This window comes from Jaculus jaculus, chromosome 4 (genome assembly GCF_020740685.1).
Source record: "Jaculus jaculus isolate mJacJac1 chromosome 4, mJacJac1.mat.Y.cur, whole genome shotgun sequence".
Classification (NCBI taxonomy): domain Eukaryota; kingdom Metazoa; phylum Chordata; class Mammalia; order Rodentia; family Dipodidae; genus Jaculus; species Jaculus jaculus.
Window position 1 is genome coordinate 119439629 of NC_059105.1, and position 22827 is coordinate 119462455.

Genomic DNA, 22827 nt, shown 5'->3' on the forward strand with positions numbered 1-22827 from the left:
CCAATTGCAGGATGGGGCCACTGAGAAAGTCAGCAGAGGCCTGCCCCACCCCCAGGACTCCTCCAAGCTAAGGGAGCAATCCCCACCCCAGCTTACTTCCTGTGCTCCACTTGGCCATGAGGCAGCACCGCCACATGCATCAGGTGGGCAGAGCCTCACAGGACCTTCCTGAATTGCCCCCAGCCCCCTGCAGCTGCTGGGCACACCCTCACTCCAGCTCTCGGGTTATATAAGCTGTGTCCTGTCACCAAGGACGGGTGTTCTAAGGTTACACGGCTGACTGGACAGAAGCCAGGTCACTTACTGTTTGTTTCCATCCTCTTTAAGAATGGACTCTTTGAGACTCTTTGAGGAAGACTTTTCAAAAACTAAGTTCCTGGGGGCAGAGAGAAGCCCAGGTCCCTCAGCCCTTACTGGCCTCCCAGGGAGTCAGTTCTCAAGTTCACAGTGCTGACTGTTCATGCCAGGGTCCATGACCAGGTTCCCTGATACAGGCCCCTCCCTTAGTGTTTCTGCTAAAACAAGGGCCTGAGGAGCTGAGCTGGGAGTCAAAGGAAGCAGGTACCATCAGCAGTGCTCCTGGGCAGCCAGCCTCCCCTGCTCCTGAGTCTGCTTTCAACAGCATCATCAGGAACCTAGAATCCCTGGGAGAGATGGAAGGAAGACTGCACCCGGAGCAGAGCCCAAGGCCCTGCAGTAGCGTCCCATCAGTGGGAGCCCAGCAGTCCCAGGGTGTGGCCAAGAGGAACAGACCAAGGCTAGCATCTGTGTCTGCTAGTGTGGGTGGTTTTGGTGAAGGAATACCATGGCATGCTCAGGGTAGTGCGCAGAGTAGCAAGAATAGAAGGAAGGGACATCATATGCCATACCTCAGCTCCTTTGGCCCAGGGACAAGTTGGTACTGGAGAGGAGCTATGCCTGGCTGCTCCTTTTCAGCATGTAACCAACATTTGCTCCGTCCCCTCTTTGAACCCTGGTGGCAATGCCTGGCAGGCAGCCAGAGTAGAGAGAGTATCATGGTAGACTTATTCCTGAGTATGCAGGAAGAACCTTCTAGAACTTCTAGAGCAGGACAATGCATAGGTGAGGAGCAAGCCATGGATGCTGACCTGGTCACAGGACTAGGATGCCTAGGAATTGAAGTGGAGATGTAGAGAATCGAAAATCCTGGAGGAAAAGCACCAGAAAGCAGAGGGAGGAGACCATCAGCTCCACTCAGGTGAAGGACAAGAGTTGCAGGGTGACAGGGTTGGAGGTCGGGGGATAGACTCTACACAGGGATGGGATGTGGGTAGGAGCAGAGGGTAGGGAAAGAGCTCTCAGCCATTTGTAGGTACTGGGCAAGGGCAAAAGTGGCACATGAAAGCTTTTTAACACCAATTTGTGGTGAAAAGTTGAGCTCTTTCAACAAAGCTTTCTTCACATATGATGGAAGCCAAGCCCCATTCTGATTTGGAAGTTCATTCAAAGTATGAGTTGGTCAGCTAGGTGTGATGGCATGCACTTGTAATCCTAGCCCTTGGAAGGCTAAAGCAGGAGAATTCTGAGTTCAAGGCCAGCCTGGCTACACAGTAAGCCCATGTCTTAAACCAATAAAATTGTTCTTACTGACTACTAAATTTGGCAATTATTATAAGCATTTTTCATGGTTTGCTATCTAACTTTGATGTTCTTTTCCAGCTTTTTCATACACAATAAAATTTTATACATATACACTAACACTAATATAACAAGTATAGCTTTGAGGTTTCTGTATCTAGTACTGTGGTGTAGAAAGACGTTTCTCATCTTGTAATTACTTATCTACTTAAATTTTATTTTACCATGTTCATGTTTTTAAAAATTTTATTTATCAGAGGCCAGTAAGTTGAAAAGGAGACATAAAGGGTGGAGAAAGGAAGGGAGGAGGATACTTAGTAGGTTGATATTGTATATATGTAATTACAATGATTGTAATGGGGAGGTAATATGATTGAGAATGGAATTTCAAACGGGAAAGTGTGGGGGTGGGGAGGGAGGGAATTACCATGGGATATATTTTATAATCATGGAAAATGTTAATAAAAATTTAAAAAAAAAAAAAAAGATGTGCTTCTCCAAAAAAAAAAAAAAATTTTATTTATTAGAATACAAAGAACTAGGTTTCATGATGGTATTTTCAAACAAATATTTTTGTTCCCTTACGCCTCTTTCTCCCTTCCCTGCAACTCCCCATATACACAGCCCTCCTCCCAATGTAATCTTTCTGCTTTCATACTAGGTTTCCTTTTATCCTCTCACCCTTTATCACCCTTTGTTCCCCTATCATGGTCTCCTATTTAGAATCATAGCCCATACTCAGACTCATCTCTTATTTATACATGTACAAACATTAAAAGTTAGGGTTTGCATTTGAGAGAAACAGATAGGTAGCTCATATAGTGTTTGTCTTTCTGGGCCTGGGAGACCTCACTAATATAATTCATTCCAATTCTATCTATTTTCCTGCAAATTTCATACTTCATTTTCTTTACAGTTGAGTAAAACTACATTGTGTGGTTGTATTTTCATTATCCAGTCATCAGTTGATGAACATCTATGTTGGTTTCATTTCCTATGTATTGTAAATTGAACATGGATGTTCATGTATTTCTGTGGTAGGATATTGAGTACTTTGGGTATATGCCCAGAAGTAGTATAGCTGGGTTGTAGTTCACATTTTAGCTTTTTGAGAAATTCCACAGTGGCTGAACCAGCTTGCACTCCCACCAACAGTGAATGAGTTCCCCTTTTCCCCACACTCTTGTCAGCATTTGTTGTCAGTAGTTTTCTTGATGATAGCCATCCTGACTGGGGTCAGATGAAATTTCAGGGTTTTTTTTTTTAACAATCTTTAATATCGTATTTTTATTTGTTTGAGATTGAGAGAGAGACAGTTAGAGAGAAAGTGACAGAGATCAGGGGAGGAGAGAATGGGCATATCAGGGCCTCTGGCCCCTGCAAACAAACTCCAGACCCATATGCCAACATGTGCAACTGGCTTACATGGGTAATAGAGAATTGAACCTGGGTCCTTAGGTTTACAAGCAAGCACCTTAACCACTAAGCCATCTCTCTAGCCCCTCAAAGTAGTTTTAAAAAAATATTTATTTATTTGGAGAGAGAGAATGGGAATACCAGGACCTCTGTCACTGCAAATTAACTCCAGATGCCACTTTGTGTGTCTGCAGAATTGAACCTGGACCATCAGACTTGCAAGCATGTGCTTTTAACCACTGAACCATCTCTCCAGCCCTCAAAGTGGTTTTGATGTAGAATACCCTGATAGCAATGAGGTCTTTGTTCCATTTTGAGTTGGTCTTTATGCAGGGTGAGAGATGTGAATCTAATTTCTTTCTTTGGCAGTTGAATATTCAGTTTTGCCAGCATCATCTGTTGCATAGACCTTTATCCAATTTTTTCTCTTCAGTGTATGTTTTTGATGCCTTTGCCAAAAATTAGGTGATCATGGGGTTGAAAAGATGGATCAGTGGTTAAAGGTACTTGTCTGCAAAGCCTGAAGGTCTGGATTTGATTCTTCAATACTCACATAAAGCCAGATGTACAAAGTGGTGCCTGCATATGGAATTTGTTTGCTGTGCCAAGAGGCCCTGACATACCTATACACTCACACTCTCTTTCCCAATAAATACGCAAACAAACAAGTAAATAAAATATTTTTTAAAGTAGGTGATCGTACCTGTGTGGTTTATTTTTGGATATTCTAACCTATTCCATTGGTCTATGTGTTTGCTTCTGTGCCAAGCCTATACTGTCTTTGTCACTATGGTTCTATAGTATGATTTTATAACAGGCATTTTTGTCATACCTCCAGCATTGTTCTTTTTACTTGAATTTTTTTATATGCATGGATTTTTGTGTTTCTATATGAGGTTTTGGATATATTTCTAGTTTTGAGAAGAATGTCACCTGGAACAGTGATAGGAATCCTATTGAACCTATACATTCATTTTGATAATATAGCCATTTTCACAATGTTGATTCTGTCAATCTAGGAGCATTGAAGATCTCTCCAATGTCTGATATATTCTTTTAGTTACCTTTTTTCCAGAGTCTTAAAGCTTTCTTAATAGAGAGGTCTTTTACATCTTTAGTGAGGCTTATTCCTAGGGGTATTTTGGGGAAGGGTAGCATTGTGAATAAGATACTTTCCATAATTTCTTTCTCAGAAAGTGCACCATCAGAATATATCAATGCTACTGACTTTTATGCATTGGCTTTGTATCCTGCAACTTTGTTGAAAGTATTTATTAAATCTAAGAGTTTTTTGGTAGAGTTATTGAGGACCATTAAAAATCGAATCATATCATCAGCAAAGAGATAGTTTTATTTCTTCCTTTCTGATTTTTATCCCTTTAATGTCCTTCTTTTGCCTTATTTCTTCACCTACAACTTTGAGAAAAATATCGAGTAAGAGTGGAGACAGTAGGCACCCTGGTCTTTTTCCAGATTTTTGAGGAAATGCTTTCAGGTTTTCCCCATTCAGAATAGTGTTGGATGTGGGTTTGTCATATATCATGTTATTATTTTGAGTTATGTTCTAGTTCTAATCTCTCCAGACCTTTCATCATGAAGGCATGTTGAACTTTGTCAAATGCTTTCCTTGCATCTAGAGATGTCATGATTTGTGCTCTTAAATTCATTTGTATGGTGAATTGTGTTTAAAGATTTGCATATGAACCATCCTTGCATCCCTGGGATGAAACCTACTTGGTCATGATGTATGATCTTAATGTGTCCTTTAATACTATTTATAAGTATTTTGTTGAGAATTTTGGCATCTATGTTAATCAGGGAATGTGATCTGTACTTCTTTTATTGCTATATCTTTACTGGTTTTTCATCAGGGTAATACTGGCTTCATAGAATGAATTTGGTAGTATTCCTTCTTTTTCAATTTTGTGGAACAGTTTGAAAATTGCTGGTATTACAGCTTCCATAAAATTTTGAGAGAACATAGCAGTATATACATCTGATCCTGGGATTTTCTTTGTAAGGACACTTAAAATTACTGATTCAAGCTCACTGCTTGCTATGGGTTTAAATTATTTATCTTTTGGCTTTAATGTAGGTAGATCATTTATAAATTTATCTATTTGATCTAGGTTCTCAAACTTCTTAGAATATAAGCTTTCATATTATTCCAGAATGATCTAAATTTCACTGGGGCCTGGTGTAATAACTTCTTTTGCATCTCTAAGTTTATATAATTGGGTCTTTTCTCTTTCTTTTGGTTTGGCTAAGGGTTGCCAATAATGTTAATGTTTTCAAAGAACCAACTCATTGGTTGACTGTTCTTTGAGTACTTCATCAACGTCTACCCTAATCTTAATTACTTCTTAACATTTATTGAGATTGGCATCTTGTTGTTCTAGCACTTTAAGCTGCATCAGCATACTGCTTATTTGAAATCTCTCATAATTTTTTTAAACTGTTTATTTATTTGAGAGAGCAAGAGAGGGAAAGAGGCAGAAAGAGAGAGAGAAAAAAAATGGGCCCCCAGACACTGCAAACAAACTCCAGATGCATGTGTCACCTTATGCATCTGGCTTACATGGGTCCTAGGGAATCGAACCTAGGTCCTTTGGCCTTAATTGCTAAGCCATCTCTCCAGCCCTTTTTAAAAAGATTTAAAAAATTTTTTATTTATTTATCAGAATTTTTAATGTGTGTATTTACACATTTTCCCCTCAGGACTGCCTTGATTACATTCCAAAGGAGCTGGTAGATTGTGTTATTTTAATTAATTTCTAAAAAAGTTTAATTTTCCTTTTTGATGATCTAATGTTCATTCAAAAATGTATTTTTTGCCGGGCATGGTGGTGCATGCCTTTAATCCCAGCACTTGAGAGGCAGAGGTAGGAGGATTGCTGTGAGTTCAAGGCCACCCTGAGACTCCAGAGTGAATCCCAGGTCAGCCTCGGCAAGAGTGAGACCCTACCGTGAAAAACAAACAAACAAAAAAAAGAAGTATTTTTTTCAGTCTCCAAGTATTTGTATAGTTTCTCTTGCTATTGATTTCTAGTTTTATTCCCCTGTGGTTTGATAGACTATAAGGTATTATCTCTTTCTCTTTATTCTGTATTTGTCAAGGCCTATGATGTGATCAATTTTGGAGGACATTTCATGTCATAAGAAGAATGTTTATTACCTATGTCTTCAATGGCATATTATAAAAAGAACTGTTAAATATAGCTAGTTTGTGGTATGATTTAGCTCTGAAGTATCTTTGCTGAATTTTAGCTTGGAAGACCTGTCTAAATATGGGAATGGGGTTTTAAATTTTTTGTCATTATTGTGTCTGGGCCTATGTGAACTTTTATGCCTCTAAGTGTTTGTTTTATGAATTGGGAGCCCCAATATTTGGTGCACAAATGTTTATATAGCTTCTTAATTAACTGTTCCCTTTATTAATATGATGTAGTATCTGTCCCTCTTTGTCTCTTTTGATTAGCTTTGGTTTGAAGTCTGCTTTATCAGACATAATGGCCATACCTGTTTCCTGTTTCTATTTGTTTAATACTCTTGACACTCAATTTGTGGACATATTTATTAGCTATGTGACTTTCTTGAAGACAATAGATGGCTGAATCTTGTTCTTTAACTCAATCAGTTAGTAAGCATCTTTTTATTGATAAGTTAAGGAAATTTACATCTAAAGTTATTTTTGAGAGGGTTTTCCTATGATTTTGTTGGGTGAAGTTCTGGTTGGCTATGTTGTAAGTTTTGGATGTGTGCTAGATAGCTGTGTTTAACAGTTGATTTATTTCCTACTGCTCTTTTTTCCCCTGTTCCTTTCTTGGGGATGTGACTGTTTCTTCTTCCTGTCTATATAGTAATCTATCTAATATTCCTTTAAGAATTTTCTGTGGTGCCGATTTGTCATGAATTGCCTTAATTTGTATTTTTTCTTGGGATATCCTTATTTCTCCATCAATTTTGAAAGATAATTTTGCTGGGTATAGCACTCAGTTGGAAGCTGTTTGCTTTCACAGCCAGAAATATATTATTCCATGCTTTCCTGGCTTTTAGAGTTGCTGAGGAAGAGGTAATAACACACTTGCCTTTGTGAGATGGTGTTTTCCCTTACAGCTTTCAGCATTATTTCTTTTATCTTTACTATGAGGTATTATGGAAAGTTCTTTCTCTGGTCATGTGTGTTTGAGGTTCTAAATGCCTTTTGGGTTTATATCTAAGTCTCTCTCTAGGTTTGGAAGGTTTTTCTGCTATTATTTCACTGATTAAAACTTCAATTCCTCTACATGTTATCTAAGCTCCATTTTCTACCCTGTGAATTCTTCCCCCACCCCTTTTAAAATTGAGGACCCTAAAATATGAACATATAGTAATTTGACCATGTTCTTGTCCCTTTATCCTTTCTGGGCCCTCTCTTCTACCCTTCCATTCCCTGAGGACCCTCCTTTTTTGTAAGGCATCCCCTCTTCCATCCTGTTGTCTCATTATTTTTGTTCTCTTCTGCCCTACATGTCACAATGTGGACAGGCTCAGAACCTTGCTTGTCTTATGGGAGTACTGGTAACCATAGCAGGGTCATGAACGTACCACTCAGTTTATGTTGGGATATCCTGTGCATTCTAAAGCTTGACCCCTTGAATGTATCCCAGAATTCTTGGAAATATTGCTAGCATTCCTTGATTTTTTTTTATATGAGTCTGTGTAGATTATTATCTGGACTTTGTGCTCCACTTCTTAAATTTGATCTTCTGTATGATCCTGCTCAGTGGCAAAGCTCTCTGTTGTGATTTATGAATGGGTTTTCTTTCATCTTTAGAATTCCTGTTTGGTTCTTTGTTCAGTATTCTCATTTCCTTGCTGTAAGTGTGGAAGTCTTCCACACAGGTATGCCAAGGGTATCATATGATACACATCAGTAGACCCTGGCTCCAGTGCCATGGTGTGGAGATTTCCTGACACCTTGCCTGTTGGCTTGTTGCTGCCCAGGCCTTGCCCCATGGGCTGACTCAGGAGGCCTGAGTGGGATCATTTGTGTCTAACAAGCTTTGCATGTGAATTTGACATAAAGCCAGGGTGTGAGAAGCCCAGCCTCCACTCCAGTGTGTCTTGGCCATGGTCAGGCAGACTTGACTTCGAAAGATGGGCTCAAGCCTTCCCTTGGGAGGTAGGAACCTAAAGCCTTTTTAGGACATTCTGGGAGTATGGCTGGTCTTGGATGTCAGACAACTTCATCAGCTTACTGGGTGGCAGCACAGGCCCTTCTTTGTTCTCATCTCCTGTCTTCCTTGTCCCCTTCCTTTTGGCTCATGCAGTGAGTGGGAGGAGCTGCTTCTCCATGTTGCACGGGGAGCACATTGCTTGTTTCTTTGATCCAATTTGTCCATAGTGTTGCAGCCACGTGCACAGTGCACAGGTCTAGGATGGCTGGTGAAGGCCACTCCTCCACAGAGTCACTGTATGAGGATATAGTCATGTGTGAAGTTGAAATATGAAAGATGAACCCTAAGGAAATATGGATTTGAATTGGAGAAGGTGAACCCCATTTTATGAGCAAGGAAGAGCACAGAGGAAGTTGCAGCCCAGAAAGAAGGTCTGATGGATATATCAGGACAGTTGTGGCAACAGTGGCAGAGGAATCTTTTCACTTCACTGTGTGGTGTGGGAGAGGAAGGGATTATGATTTCCCCTTCAAGGGCAGTGGTAACATCATCATCTTCATCACAGGACCCTCTACTAGGCCACACCTCTTAAAGATTCTACAACCTCCCAGCATCCAAACTATGGGAAAACTCCTGACTTCCTGGAGACTACAAAATTGGCTTGTTACCTCCTTAGGTTTCATAGGGAAGTAGAGGCTCAAATATACTAAAAGACTGGGCTACTGAGGATGGGGAATGCCTATAAGAGGCCCAGAGCCTCCTAGGAGGGACCAGTGGGAAGGAGACACATGAGGTACCCCTGAATGATCAAGACAACCTGTCAATTTTTATTGCTAAAATGTCACAGGACTATGACACTTCAATTTCTTTGAAAGTGTTCACATAGTCAAGGCTTGGGGTTGCTCTTAATTCTTGAAAGCTAAGAGGAAATGGCATCCAGAATTACATAGACCCAACACTGGAGTTCAGTTCTCTTTGCCAGCTCAGTCTTTTAAATCTGTGCTTATGTTTGACGACTTCTTTGAGGCCCTATTCTACTCAGTCACATGAGGTTTACTTTTAAATAAAATATTTTTGTTGAGCTGGAGAGATAGCTTAGCAATTAAGGCACTTGCCTACAAAGCCTAAAGACTCATGTTCGACTCTCCAGGTCCTACATGAGCCAGATACACAAGGTGACACAAGTGTGGAAGGTCACACATACACACAAGGTGGCATGTGTCTGGAGTTCGACTATAGTGGCTGGAGGTCCAGGCATGCCTACTTTATCTTTCTCTCTTTCATAAAAAAAGACCAGTCTGTTGGGCTTGCCTCAAAACAAAAATTTTGTCTTGAAAAATATTTGGGAACTGAAGAGATGGCTTAGTGGATAAAGTGCTTACTATGCAAACATGAGGACTAGAATTCTGAACCCTAGCACCCATGTAAGTGTCAGCTGGGTGTTGTGGCCCACCTGTAATCCTAGCACTCAGAAGGCAGAGTGAGGGTATCCTTGGGGCAAGCTGTCTATCTAGAACAGCTGAATTAGAGAGCTCTGGCTTTAGTGAGACATCTTACACAGTAAGTGAAAGGGAGAGTGATGGAGGAAGACACCTGACACCAGCCTCTCTGGCCTGCACATGTATACTCACACATGAGTGCCAAGACACATATGCACTCACATGTACACCACACATACAAACACTCACCCTCCCGCCTCCCCACACCAACATTTGGGAGTAGAAAGTCACACTTCATCTCATAGCTGGGGTAAAGCCTCCAAATACAGAAGTGTCATGATTGCTAGCACCTCCTGGTGGAGCCTACTGAAATTGTAAGCAAAGCTTCCAGGAAAAAAACAAACAAACAAAAAAGCAAGTAACAGAAGGGCAGCTTGCCCTCTCTGCTTCTCTGGAAGCCTGCAAACAGCCTTAGTACCTCATGCCTATTTCCTAACAGATAAGCAGTGTCGGAAATGAAGTCAATATTATGTCACACATATATAGGTTATTTTTCAATGTGTGGATGTTGTAATAATAAAACACAATGTCACCCAGGCAAGCCTCAAGATGCAGTGTTTTGTTGTTGTTGTTGATATGTCTTCCTATTGATGGATTGTGAAAACATATTTCCCAAATTATTCAATGTCACATATTCAGAAATAATGAGAAGTGTCAGTCTGTAAGAAACCAAACACCATAGCATATTGACCCTTTGCTATTGTTCAAATAAGTGTACTCCAGAGGCCTGTGTTAAAGGCCTGATCTCTACTGCAGGTAGTAGGATATGTAAGAGGTGAGACCTAGTGCAAACAAACTCTTGATGCATGTGCTACTTTGTGCATCTTTAAATGAGTACTAGGGAATCAAACCCAGGCTGCTAGGCTTTGCAAGAAAGAACCTTAGCCACTGAGCAATTTTTCCAGCCCAAGACATGAGGTCTAGGGGGAGGTTGCTGGGATCACACCTTTAAAGGGGATTATGGGATGCTGAACTCCTCCATATTTTCCTTGCTTTCTGGCCATAAAGGGATTCTCCCTGCCACTGTCATCCAGCACACAAATCGGAGACCTAAAAACAACAGGCTGGTTGGTTATCATGAACTGGAACCTTCAAAACTGCTAGTTAAAATAAGCCTTCTCTCTTGGTAAACTGATTACTTCAGGTGTTTGTTGTAGTGACAGAAAGCTGATGACGATGCCCTGAAAAGACTTTGGTATGAATTTAGTTTAGTTGATTACCAGTACCTTAAACTCTAACATTGTACCACAGACTGGATGCTGTGTCAAAAGAGACAAGCACTGTTAGAATACCAACATACCATTATTACAGAAGCAGTGTTTATTTAGGAGTTGGAAAGAAACATGAACAGATGATATTTGGGAAGTATGTAGTCTTCCATGCTGACACATGGTGTGCAGTTTACCAGAGACACCAGAAAAGCCAGATGACTCAGGACACTGCCACCTGTGACATGTAACCTCTTACTCACTGCCACTTCAGCATCCAACTGGCAGACCTAGGCTATAGAAATGAGCTCTGTACTTCAGGTGACCACTTTCCTCAGTCCCACCAGTTTCCTGGGCTTGGGACAGGCAAGCTACCTTCACCTCTCTGACCTGTAATTACTTCACCTTGAGACAGATCACCATTTCTATTATGAGATATGGCAAAAATACGAAAGGGTGTAGCAATTCCTTAAGCATCTAACAAAGCTTGGAACACAACAGACTCAGCCCTCCCTTCAAGTTTTCTTCTTCCAGATAGTAGCTGTTGGGTGTCACTCCTTCAGAAAGTGAGGAAGGACTCAATAGCCAGGACTGAAGTGCTGCTATGACTTGGGTATGGTTTGAATGGGTGTCCCAAAGTTTCATGTGCTGGAATCCCAGTCTGCAGCACGGTGATAATGGAACCTTTACAAGGTGGAGCCTACTGGAAAATTATTAGGTCACTGGGGTACCACTTCAGAAGGGATCAAGGTAAGTCTTGGAGGAGCCTGACTAGTTTCCATGAGGGTGAATTGTTATCATAAAAAGAAAAAGTGAGCCTGGTCCTGATTCTCTCAGGCTTCCTATCTTGCCTTGGGATCTCTTCTTACACAATGCTCTCACCATGATGACACCTGATGTGGTACAATGTAGCCATAAAGCTCTTACCAGAGACAAACAGATGGCAGTGCCAGTACAAAATGGACAGGTTCACATGTTCCCTCTGGGCCTGGCACTATGCCGAGGACTTCCCAGGCACTAGCAGCTGATCTAATCCACTGACAGCCCTGTAAGGTAACACTAATCCCATCCCAATTGAGAACTTCATGGTGGACAAGAGACAGGATCTGCACCCAGACCTCCACTCTGAGATAGGCTGGAAGAAGGTGAGACCTCCAGCATGTGCCCCACATCACAACAGAGTCATACCTGACCTCACAGCCTTCCACCCTACTCTATTCTGCCCACTTTGAAAGACCAAATGCCAACTATCCAACATCCCTAGCTATGATAACAATGTTTCCACCTCACTCTCAGACACTTTCACAACAAGTATGCCATTTCCCCACAGCATACAGCCTTTACTCCTCGTCCTTGGGAGGGAGGCACCACAGCCTCCCAAAATGTGAGGAAGGCAGTGAAGCCAAGCTTCACCAAACAAGGACCAGTTGGGGTGCGGATGGAGGAGCTTGCTAAATAAAGCACGACCTGCTGCCACAGCTGGGCCCTCCTGCAGCAGGTAAGGACTCCTCCTTCTGTCTTCCTTCTACCATCTTTAGGGAGCACCAAGTCATAGTCCACTCCTCAGGAGTGATGTGTGCTGTTGGTGACCGTCAGGCCTTGGGCTGCCCCCCACTGTTGCCTACACTCCCTCACCTCTAGGCTCTCTTCAATGCCTTACCCAGCAATGCTTTCTCTGAACAACCAAAAATATAAGCACCTGCTAGGGAAGGGGTATTCAGAACCACAAAAACACCTCCATTCATAGAAACTGCACAAAAAGGCCTGATGAAGAGGCAAAGAAAAACATTGTCCATAAATTGACTACCAATCAATTATGACTCATGAAAAAAAGTGGCTATTAACATAACAGAACATTAAGTCATGCTTCCCACCCACACCTGATAATGGAAGGGTGCTCAGCATCCACACAGTGCCAGTACCACTGAAAAAGGGCAAAGGAAGCAAGGGTTCTCTGGCAGGATGTTAACCCTTGTGCCCTCTCCTCAAAGGCAGGTCTCCTGGGGATCTGACCTCCCAACACTTGGCTTAAGAAACAAGACAGAAAAACCTACTGGTAATGTGGCTTCATTGTTTCTTGTAAGAAAGAATGGAGAAGGGCCTTCAGGGTTCAGGCCAAGAGGCACCACTATGAAAGCATCCAGTTTTCCTGTGGACAATGGGAAGTCCCCATGGATCCGGGGATTCTTAAGCAGCAGATGGGATTCTCCATTGGGTGGGTGTGGATGACTACAGGCATATGGCCTGAAGCCGCCAAAGACTTCCTAGAGATCTAGTGTTGCTCTGGGGTCCCACCTACATGTCTGGTCAGGGACCCCACTTCCAGCAATATGCCAGCCCTAAACTTCCTGCCATAAATTCTCTTCTGCTTAGACTAATTAGAGTGAATCCTGCTGTCAACCCAAATGCATGAAATCTTAGTCCAGATTCATCTTACAGGAAGGAACCTTGGTATTAAAATTTTATTTCAGGGGCTGGAGAGATAGCTTAGCAGTTAAGCGCTTGCCTGTGAAGCCTAAGGACCCTGGTTCAGTTTGAGGCTTGATTCCCCAGGACCCAAGTTAGCCAGATGTACAAGGGGGCGCACACGTCTGGAGTTCCTTTGCAGTGGCTGGAGGCCCTGGTGCGTGCATTCTTTTTCCCTCGTTCTCTCTCTCTCTCTGCCTGTCACTCTCAAATAAATAAATAAAAATAAAAAATATTTTTAAAAATTTTATTTCAGGCAGAACACATCAAAGGAGTAGTCTTGTATATACTCAGGAAATCTACCTCAGAGATAAGGACTCATAGAAACCAATCAGACAAACATACAAAAAAACATGGGCAAGAATGGTTGTGCTGTGACTAAACGGTAAAAGGGCCGTGCGCCTTTAATCCCAGCACGTGGGAGGCAGAGGTAAAAGGCTCACTGTGAGTTTGAGGCCACCCTGAGACTACATAGGGAATTCCAGGTCAGCCTGAGCTACAGTGAAACCCTACTTTGAAAAACAAAAACAAAAACCAAAAAAAAAAAAAAAAAAAAAAAAGGTAAAAGGTTGAAAATTACATTCAAAATGACCTATTCAAAGATCTACCCAAGGCAAGATTTGGATAAAGAAATGAAGACCTATCTTCCAGCCATGAGGACTGATATAAAGAAGGAATGTTTCATAATCTAATAATGTGGAAAAGAGACTCAACACACACATTGATTTTGAAAAGGCACTCCACAGAACAATATGGACATACTTAAGTTTAAAATTTTTAATTTTTAAAAGTTTTTTTTAATTTGAGAGAGGTGGGGAGAGCGAGAATGGGTGTGTCTGGGCCTTCAGTCACTCCAAACAAACCCCAGACTCATGAGCCACCCTGTGCATCTGGCTTATGTGGGTCCTAGGGATTCAAACCTGGGTTCTATGGCTATGCAGGCAAGTGCCTTAACCACTGAGCCATATATATAGCCCAATATTACTTATGTTTATTAAATACATTCTGGGTCCCTGACCAAAGTAACCAAGGTTTGTGAAATGTCCCCCACAGGCATGTGTGGAAACATTTGGCACTGTTTGGGAAGGTTCTGGAATCTTTAGATGGGGCCCCACTGGTGAAAGTGGGTCCACAGGAGGCAGGTCAGAGGGGTTAGAGTGGCTGTTTCAGGCTCAATGCTCCCCTCTTGCTTGCTGGCTTGCTGAGATGTGAGGTTGCAGTCACACACCCCGACCTCCATGCACTCTACCATGATGTACTACACCCTCAGACTGTGAGCCAGAACAAATCCCCTTCCCTTAAGTTGTTTCTTGTCAGGTGTTTGGTCATAGCAACAAGATAAGTAACCAGTACACCCTTATATAAAAGGCACAGTATTTGCATAGAACCCACACACATCTTCCCACACACTTTAAATCATCTCTAGATTATTTATAATACCTTACACAATGTAAACGCTATGTAAATAGCTGTTTAAGTGAATTGTTTTCAGAACAATGACAAGGGGGAAGGGTCTGTAAATGTTCACAATAATTTATTTCAAATATTTTCAATTTGCATTTGATTAAGTCATGGATACAGAACCCACATCTATAAAAGGTTGACTATGTACTTACACAGCTCATACATGTATATACATATGCATGCATGTAAACATACACACATACATATATACACATATATGTATGTATATACACATATATGTATGTGTGTATACACACACATATTTTCAGTATAGCGTATAAGTGTTTAAAAAAATATGCACCAAATGTTCTTGGGATTCTTGCTCCCCTTGTTCACTTGATGGTGGAGACCATTGAATCTGCCAGTACCTGGCCTTGCACCAAAGTGCAGCACCATGGCAATGAATCAACGCACAAGTCTAGGCAGAGCCCTGTCTGTCTGGCAGGCTTGTTCTGTGTATAGTTTTCTCCTTTCTGGGCCTCTCCTGCTTTCTGGCCTGGCCAGTCCATCTACAGCAGTTCATGTTCCACCTGGGGAGCCCCCTGAGATGGCTCAGGGCCCATGGAAATATTTAATCTTCTCTATTCTAGAATGTGGTACCAAAGCAGCTCGACTCAAAGGCTCCTTTTTGCTCATGAAGGTCATGAAGAAAACATTGGCTAAGCCTCGGAAAATGGTGATTCAAACCGTCAAAATACTTGTGTGTATATTAAGATCTCATTTTCACCTGATAGCATGCTGAAAGCATTAATATGTGAGGATAGAAGGAACTAATTTCCGGTGGAGCATGCAGATAACACCACGCAATTGTCCCAAACTACATGGAATTCTGGTCCTGTGGAAATGATCATGGTTTGTAGGAGTGAATCATTAGCTCTGGAGAGAGGTGGAGCCATGCGGCTCAGGCCTCTAGTGGGTGAGCCCAACACACCCGCAAGCCCCATTCCTTTTCCCTCCCTGCCTCTACTGCAGTTAGCACTACAGCTCCTTAGACAGACTGTCCATGCAGAAATGACCATCAAGCTTTCCTAATACCATTTCTTTGAAAAAAAAAAAGTGATGTAAGTATTTTAAACAAAGTCACAGAGCGCCAGGAGTAGAAGCTGGGTAGAAGTGGACCACAGACACAGACTGAAGATGGGGCTCCAGGGCAGGTCAATGCTGTTCCCATCACAGCTGCATGGAAGTGAACAAGAACTCAAGAGACCCAGGTCTGAGTTTATGTCCTGGGAGGCAGTGTGGACCCCACACTTACCTATGGCCCTACACCTGTTGGGTGAAGGCATTGTGCTTATACAGAGAGCCACAGTCAGACCAAGGACAGATAAAAGCTGAGACCACTTGCACAAGACTCAAAAGCAGCACAGTGACCATGAGCTTCCTCCAATGGTCACTTCTCTCTCTCCTAAGGAGCAGACAACAGAAGGCAGCTGTAAGCACAAAGTTCAGCACCTGAAAAACCTATACAGACCGACTCCTGCTCCCAGAAGGCTTCCAGGCACCTCAGCTCACCCATCCTGATAGGACACTGGTTTCAAAAGCTGTATCTGATCTGGAAAACTGTTTTGAGAAACTAAGGTCAGCCCAGGCTTCATGTGCATTTGTTGTGTTCTTTGAAAACACTCAATTCAGAGAGAAAGATATCAAGTGCAGCACATGAATCCTCTGAGATATATTAATACAAGCAAAGAAATCCTGAGCAGAACATATGTGCATTAAAGATAGGAAGGGGGGTAGAGGCCTAATATACAGGAGGCTCTAAATATATCTGACAGCTGGGCAGTGGATATGATGACAGTCTAAATACAGAAAAGGAATTTAATATTTATATGTATGAGACTAAATATACAAGAACCACCTAATATTCAGTCATAATCAGTTATGTGCTGGTGACACCTGTTGTGACCCTCTAACTCCAAGGTTGGTCACCAGGCTCACAAATATGGTAGGACACAACTGTCCCTAGGTTTCCCCAGTAGAAAATGCATGCTTGTCCTTGGCTCAGGGTATCTCCTGGGTTAGGTCTCACTACTATAACTTCAAATCTAGATCTTGGAACTACACATTAGTGGAAAGGTTGATGCTACAGACAGAGAGATGAGAATGGGGGTGCCTGGTACTCCACAGTGCAGATTCTGTGGGTCTCCATCCACATGCATCTTGCCAGTCTTCATTCACATACCCCATTCTCTGTCTCTTTGCTTCTTGCTGCACTTTTAAAATTGCACCATGGTCATTTCCCACATGACATCCACCACCACCACTGCTCCGGACTCTCATACTATAGATATGATCCTTCCCTTAAACATCATCAGACCTCAAACGTTGAAGAATACTTTATTGCTTTAGGTAACTTACTAGGGGGTTCTAATTGGAAATTATAATAAATATCCTTTCACCTTCTTTAAGAAAGATAATGGAAGAGTAATCCCTGCAAGTAGTTATTGAACCATATTTATGTCATTCAGTACCTAACATAATGTGTGGGTGTGTGTGTGTACCACTATCCCTATTGTAAGGGGTGCCCACGGTGACAACCACTAAGTAGCAGGGCAGAAACCAGAACCTGGATTTCCCACCAGACTGTACCTTTTCCATATCCCACATTTAGAGTGTGTCTTTCTCAGGCACTGTGTACACCATATCTAGCAGTTCTATTGCCTCCCACATACACAAGAATTTGGGCAAGAAACCTCAGTTCTCAGTGAAAATAAATATCTCTTGAAGTTCTCAACTGCTACTTACATTTATTTATTTTTTTGATTTTTTTGAGGTTGGGTCTTTCTGTAATCCAGGCTTACCTGGAATTCACTATGTAGTCCCAGGCTGGCCTCAAACTCACAGTGATCTTCCTATCTCTGCCTCCCCAGTGCTGGGCTTAAAAACACGCAACCACCACACCTGGCTCAACTGCTACATTTAAACTAGTCCTACACAACACTGCTAGGCAAAGACCTGAGCAAATAAGGAACTCTCCACTCCTTATTTCCCACAAAAACCTGTCCTAATTTCGTTTCACACAGAAATTAATCATAAGAAAGATATTTGAGATTCTTCCTCACAGGAATCTTCTCAGGAATGTTGTCTGAATCTCCATAAGGCTGATTCTGGTAAGGAGGGACCCAGGTGATATGAACACACCTGTTTTCATTTCCCATCAGCCCACTGCTGCATTCACACAGCAATGACACAACGTCTCGTGTTGGTGAGCCACTGAGCTCAGCATGATGAGTATTGCATATTAAAAGCAATACAAAGAATTTTGAGGTAATTTCACAGAATCATAAATGTGTCTTAAGGACCTGATACAGAGTTCAAATTATTTTCTGGATATAGAGACCTAAGAATAATAGGATTTGAGTCTCATTACCTGGTTTCCAATCAGCTTGGAGAAAACTGGAGTTTAAAATGTTGGCTGCTCCTGGTATAGGCACCACTGACCAGACTAGTGATATCAGGCCTCCTGACAGTGAGAGACACACAAACCAAGTATGGGAGGGACCACAGCATCAGCCTGCCCAAGATGACTCCGAAGCACCCAGAAGAAGCAACTATGACTTGGGTTTTTCTGTCATTCTGCTGTTTCCTGTAGTAAAGGCCAAGCACGCCGTGGATGGTTCTGAAGATGAGGAAGAGGTACAGAAGAGATCCATACTCACTCACACCAAAGTGGTTCACTGGGCTGGGCTCAGGGCATGCAAGTAAAAAAAGATTCTCTTCCCCTGTCCCCATTCTGGCCTCTGCCTGGAATTACTGACAGATCCTATAGCTTACTAACTAATTTTTAGGGAATGAAAAGTCCAGTGTATATAACCCAAGTCAGCCTACCCAGAAACCTGGAGAGGGAGGGACCTTCTTGCCTATTTCCTAGCTTGCTCCTCCCTGCCTTCTTCCCATCTTGCTGGGGCACATGGTTTCTCTGTGGATAGAGGAGGATAGTTAACATAAAATAGTTTAAGTTATTTTTAATGGACACATAATTATGGGGTTTGGGCTTAAAATACTGGTCATTCCTGCTATAGGTGCCACTGACCAGACTAGTGTAATCAGGGATTTCCATACATGTACACAGTGTGTAATGATCAAACCAGAGCAATTACTATAGCCATCACCTCAAGCTGTTCTTTTTTTTTTTTTAGAAGCATTCAAAAGTTTTACTGCTGCCTACTTTGAGACGGACAATAAATTATTTTTACCTATAGTTATCCAAGGTAGGCTATGAACACTAGAACTAAATGTATCTGAAGTTTCTTTTACAAATTAGTGACACAGCCTGGAAGTTTGAGTGGAAAGCTCTGCTCTAAGCCATAGGTACAGATGTCAGAAGACACAACCAAGAAGACATGCATGGCCCGCAGACAGAAAAATATTAGCTCTTTTGGGCCCTGAGGAGGTGAACCAGGAGGGATTGGGCCTACCACCAAGCACCTAGCCTGGAGGAGAAAGGGGAGGGCAGGAAATAAAAACCCTAGGGGCTGAGGGGGAGCAGAAAGCTTAGGGCATTTTTGTTCAGTTTCCTGTGGGGAATGCTGAGAAGAGCCTCTCCAGAAAGGCAGACATGACAGCCTAGTGTGGTTCCCTACTGCCGGGTAGGTTCTTAGGTGCCCAATATGAGCTTTGATGGAGGCTCAGAGGGAGGAGGCCCCAGAGCCAATGCAGGAGCCAGATCTCCAGCTGGATAATACTCATTGGAAACCCTAGCAGGAGGTGCTATGGGGTAGCAGGAGCTCTGGGGGAGGGGATCAGTGATGGACAACATGACTAGCCTGCAGAGGGCCGCCCTCCCCATTCCCTGATGTGACCATGACTTTCTCCCAGTACCCAGCAACTACTGTAAGCAAGAACCCCGGAGAAAGACTGAGAGATTGACTCTCAAGCTCTATTCTTACAGGGTGGTTGACACAGAGCTTGAGTTAGACTTCAGAAAAACAGAATTGTGTACTAAGACTGAGGATAGCAACAAGGGAACATGTATGTTCTCTGGAGTGGCAAAATTAAGTTTCCTTAAAATATCTTACATAGCCCCACAATAAACCCTCTGAAGAAAATATATTTACTCTGATTTTCAGATGCTTCCACTTGGTCGACGTACAACACAAATATTATTTATAAGAATATCTTCCTGGGCTAGTCTCCAGAGAAAAACCAAGTAGTTATAAGCTTGCCAAGTTAAATGCAGACCCACCAGGCCATCACAGAAAACTTACCCTGCAGGAAGACCCCAGGCCTTCACACATAGTGTCTCATTTTAGCAGAGCGTATTCATGCGAGCTAGCTGGCTGTCATGGTCTGTTCAGGCTGCTATAACAAAATAGTACAAACTGGGTAGCTTATAAAGAAATCTATGTGAAAAAAAATTTAAAAAAAAAAAGAAATCTATGTGCTGCACACAGTTCTTGAGGTCAGAGGTCTCAGGTCCTGGTATCTGGAGAGGGCTACTTTCTGTTCACAGATGACACCTCACTGAGTTCTCTCATGACCAAAGACAAGAAAAACCTCCCTACAGCCTCCTCCATAGGTGCACTACTCCCATGTATAAGGGCACCATTACTCCCATTTCCTATAATGGCAAACTGAGATGCCACAAGTTTGATGGCAGGCCCCAAAGGACCAAGCTGAGTGGCCATGCAAACAGACCAGCCACCCTTCCCTATGCCGTCATGTGCTGAATCCCATGGGCTGGCTGAGCAACAGCCATGGACTGTCTACTTCAGTTATCCTAGAAATGGAGAGAGGCTAAGGAGTCAGATTCACACAGCAAGTCAAGAATGAAGATGAGGCAAGTACAAATTTTAAGGAGTTACCAAAACCTCAGCAACATACATGTTTTCATGCAGCATTTTATGACACTGACATGCTACCTATTGTGCCAAGGCTCCTTATCATGCAAAATTTTAAAGCATCAACATCAATACAGAAAGTGATGACGTACAAAATACCACCATTTTGAATAAAGTCAGGCTGAGTATTCCTGATTTCTCCCTCTTCACTCATGCTCTGAATCCAGCCCAGCTCAACCCAGAGTGCAGGGACCCTGATGCCACCCCAGAGAGCTGTCTCCAAATACCTTTCTCTTCTTGTTTGTAACCTCAAGGGTCTTTCAGAGTGCCCCCAATCCTCAGCCATCTCAGGTAGTACCTGTGGCTGAGCTCTAGGAAAACAGCAGGGACGTGGAGCTTCTGTTTCATGGCTGCCATGTGTTTAGTGATTCAATGGAAGTTTCGGCCTCCCCAAAGGAGGAGCGCACGCTAAGACAGTTCAGAAAGGCATGGAGTAGGCTCCCGAAGAGTCACACAACTGCTTGTCTCCTCTTTGAACTTTCTGGTTCAAAACTGAGTTTCTGGCACCGTGCCAGCTGTCCACCTGTACTGAGACAAGCCCAATTCACACCACGTCTTTCCTTTCCACTTGTATTTCAAAAGCCAAGTGCTAATTCACTTGAACTATTTACACTCTGATTTCCACTCTACCGTGGGTGAAGCCCTGTCTGTTAGGAAGCCCAGACACAAATTTGATTAAATGTTTGAATATTTCTTGGCTTAAGTCCAGAATCCCTTATGGTAGCTTGTAACCCAAAGCCCAAGACCTGTTAAATAAACCATTACCTGAAGCATAAGGAAGACAGCCAGTGAATATATCCACTATTTTCCCTTGCAATGGCCTTTAGAGGCAGATACACTATCTCCTATACTAACAATTTAAACCCAGAAAGGCCGTCTCCCCCTCCTGCTGTGTTTTCTTAGTGCGTTAAACTGGTTAAACTGCCCTGCGTCGAAATTCAAAGTTAAGTCCAGCCAAGCGCTCAGAGGGAAACTTTGGGCACTCACACGTCTGGCTTCGCCGGCCCCAGTGCCGCGGACGTGGCCGCCACGGGGGCGGCGCGGCTCCCGCGTCCGAAAGTCCCGGGGCTGCGTGGGCTCTGCCACCGCCGCCTTCAGCCCCCACCCCACGTCGGAACACGACCTCGGCTCCCCGCCGCCCCTGCCCCGCTCCTCTTCGCCCCACGCGCGCCGCGCGCCCGCACGCGATCGCAGCCCCTGCAGGTACCTGGCCGCGGAGCGTGGCCGGGCTCGGCGAGACGCGCAGACGACAGCACGGCTCGGGCCCCGGCGCGCGACCCCCGCCCGCCGCCTCCGCGGCCGGCGGCCCCGCGCAGCAGGTGGTGGCCCGGAGGGCGCGGGGTCCGAGGCCGAAAGCGGCGCGCGGGCGCGACCCTCGGACGGCGGCCCGGCCCTGCGCTCGGCGCGCGCCCCCGGCTCGCCCCCGGCGCCGGCAGGGCTCGGTTCGGCTGCGCTCGGCTCGGCTCGGCTCGGCTCGGCGGGGGCGGACGCCGCTCTTCTCCTCTCCGCTCCGCTTCGCTCCGCTCGGCGCCGCGCGCTCCTCCCCCGCGGCGTGCCGCCTCCGCCGCCCCGCGGCACCCGCACCTCGCCGGGCCGGCGGACCCCGGCCACCCCGCGCCTGCTCCGGCCCGCCCGCGCGGCGGCGCTGTCGCAGCCCGGCTCCGGGCCTCCCCTACCTGGGCCCAGCCGGGGGGCCCGAGACCCCCGACCGCGCGAGGCAGCTCGCGGGGCGCGGGCACCGCGGGGTCCCGAGCCGGCCGGGCCGACGCCAGCCGCCCCCTCCCGGGCCCTCCGGGCCTGGGTGCCCCGCCTCGGCCGCGGCCGGTCCTTGCGCCGCCCGTCCCCGGGCCGAGAGGGAGGGAAGTGTGCATCCGAATAAAAGTGAAGTGTTTGTTTTGGTGACCCTGTGGCCCCGAGCGTCAAAGGCTAATTAGGAACGCTGGGAAGCCTCCGAGGTGAACCGCTGTGGGGACCCTGGCAAATTGGGGGAGAAAGGCTGCAGGTGGCTCAGGTAACCAAGGACTCAGTCCATTTCGGGAAACTGTCGGGACGCGCGGGCCGCCTAGGGCTGCACTCGGAGCCCACCCCCGCCGAGCCTGGCACAGCCCGGAGCCACCCCGCCCCGCCCCCGCCTGGGGCCTTTCGGACCAGAGAAGAGGACGGATGAATTGTGCGG

At 44.4% G+C, this 22827-nt stretch overlaps 2 protein-coding genes across 4 annotated transcripts in view; one reads left to right on the forward strand and one right to left on the reverse strand.

Moving 5' to 3' along the window:
• Cracdl (CRACD like) overlaps positions 1-21893 on the reverse strand; it is a 161212-nt gene extending 139319 nt beyond the window's left edge. Inside the window, exon 1 of one of the 3 annotated variants that reach the window (XM_045147837.1) lies at positions 21859-21893. The gene's annotated coding sequence lies outside the window, so the exon portion shown is untranslated. Of the gene's footprint in view, positions 1-18181; positions 18369-21858 lie in introns of those variants that run through there. The other 2 variants (XM_045147839.1, XM_045147838.1) reach the window with 2 other exon arrangements.
• LOC101615117 (mRNA-decapping enzyme 1B-like) overlaps positions 1-22585 on the forward strand; it is a 54042-nt gene extending 31457 nt beyond the window's left edge. Inside the window, exons 2-3 of the mRNA XM_045148388.1 lie at positions 18197-18447; positions 21596-22585. Coding sequence (XP_045004323.1) covers positions 18197-18447; positions 21596-22585 — 1241 coding nt within the window. The remainder of the gene's footprint in view (positions 1-18196; positions 18448-21595) is intronic.
• The last annotated feature ends 242 nt before the right edge of the window (positions 22586-22827 follow it).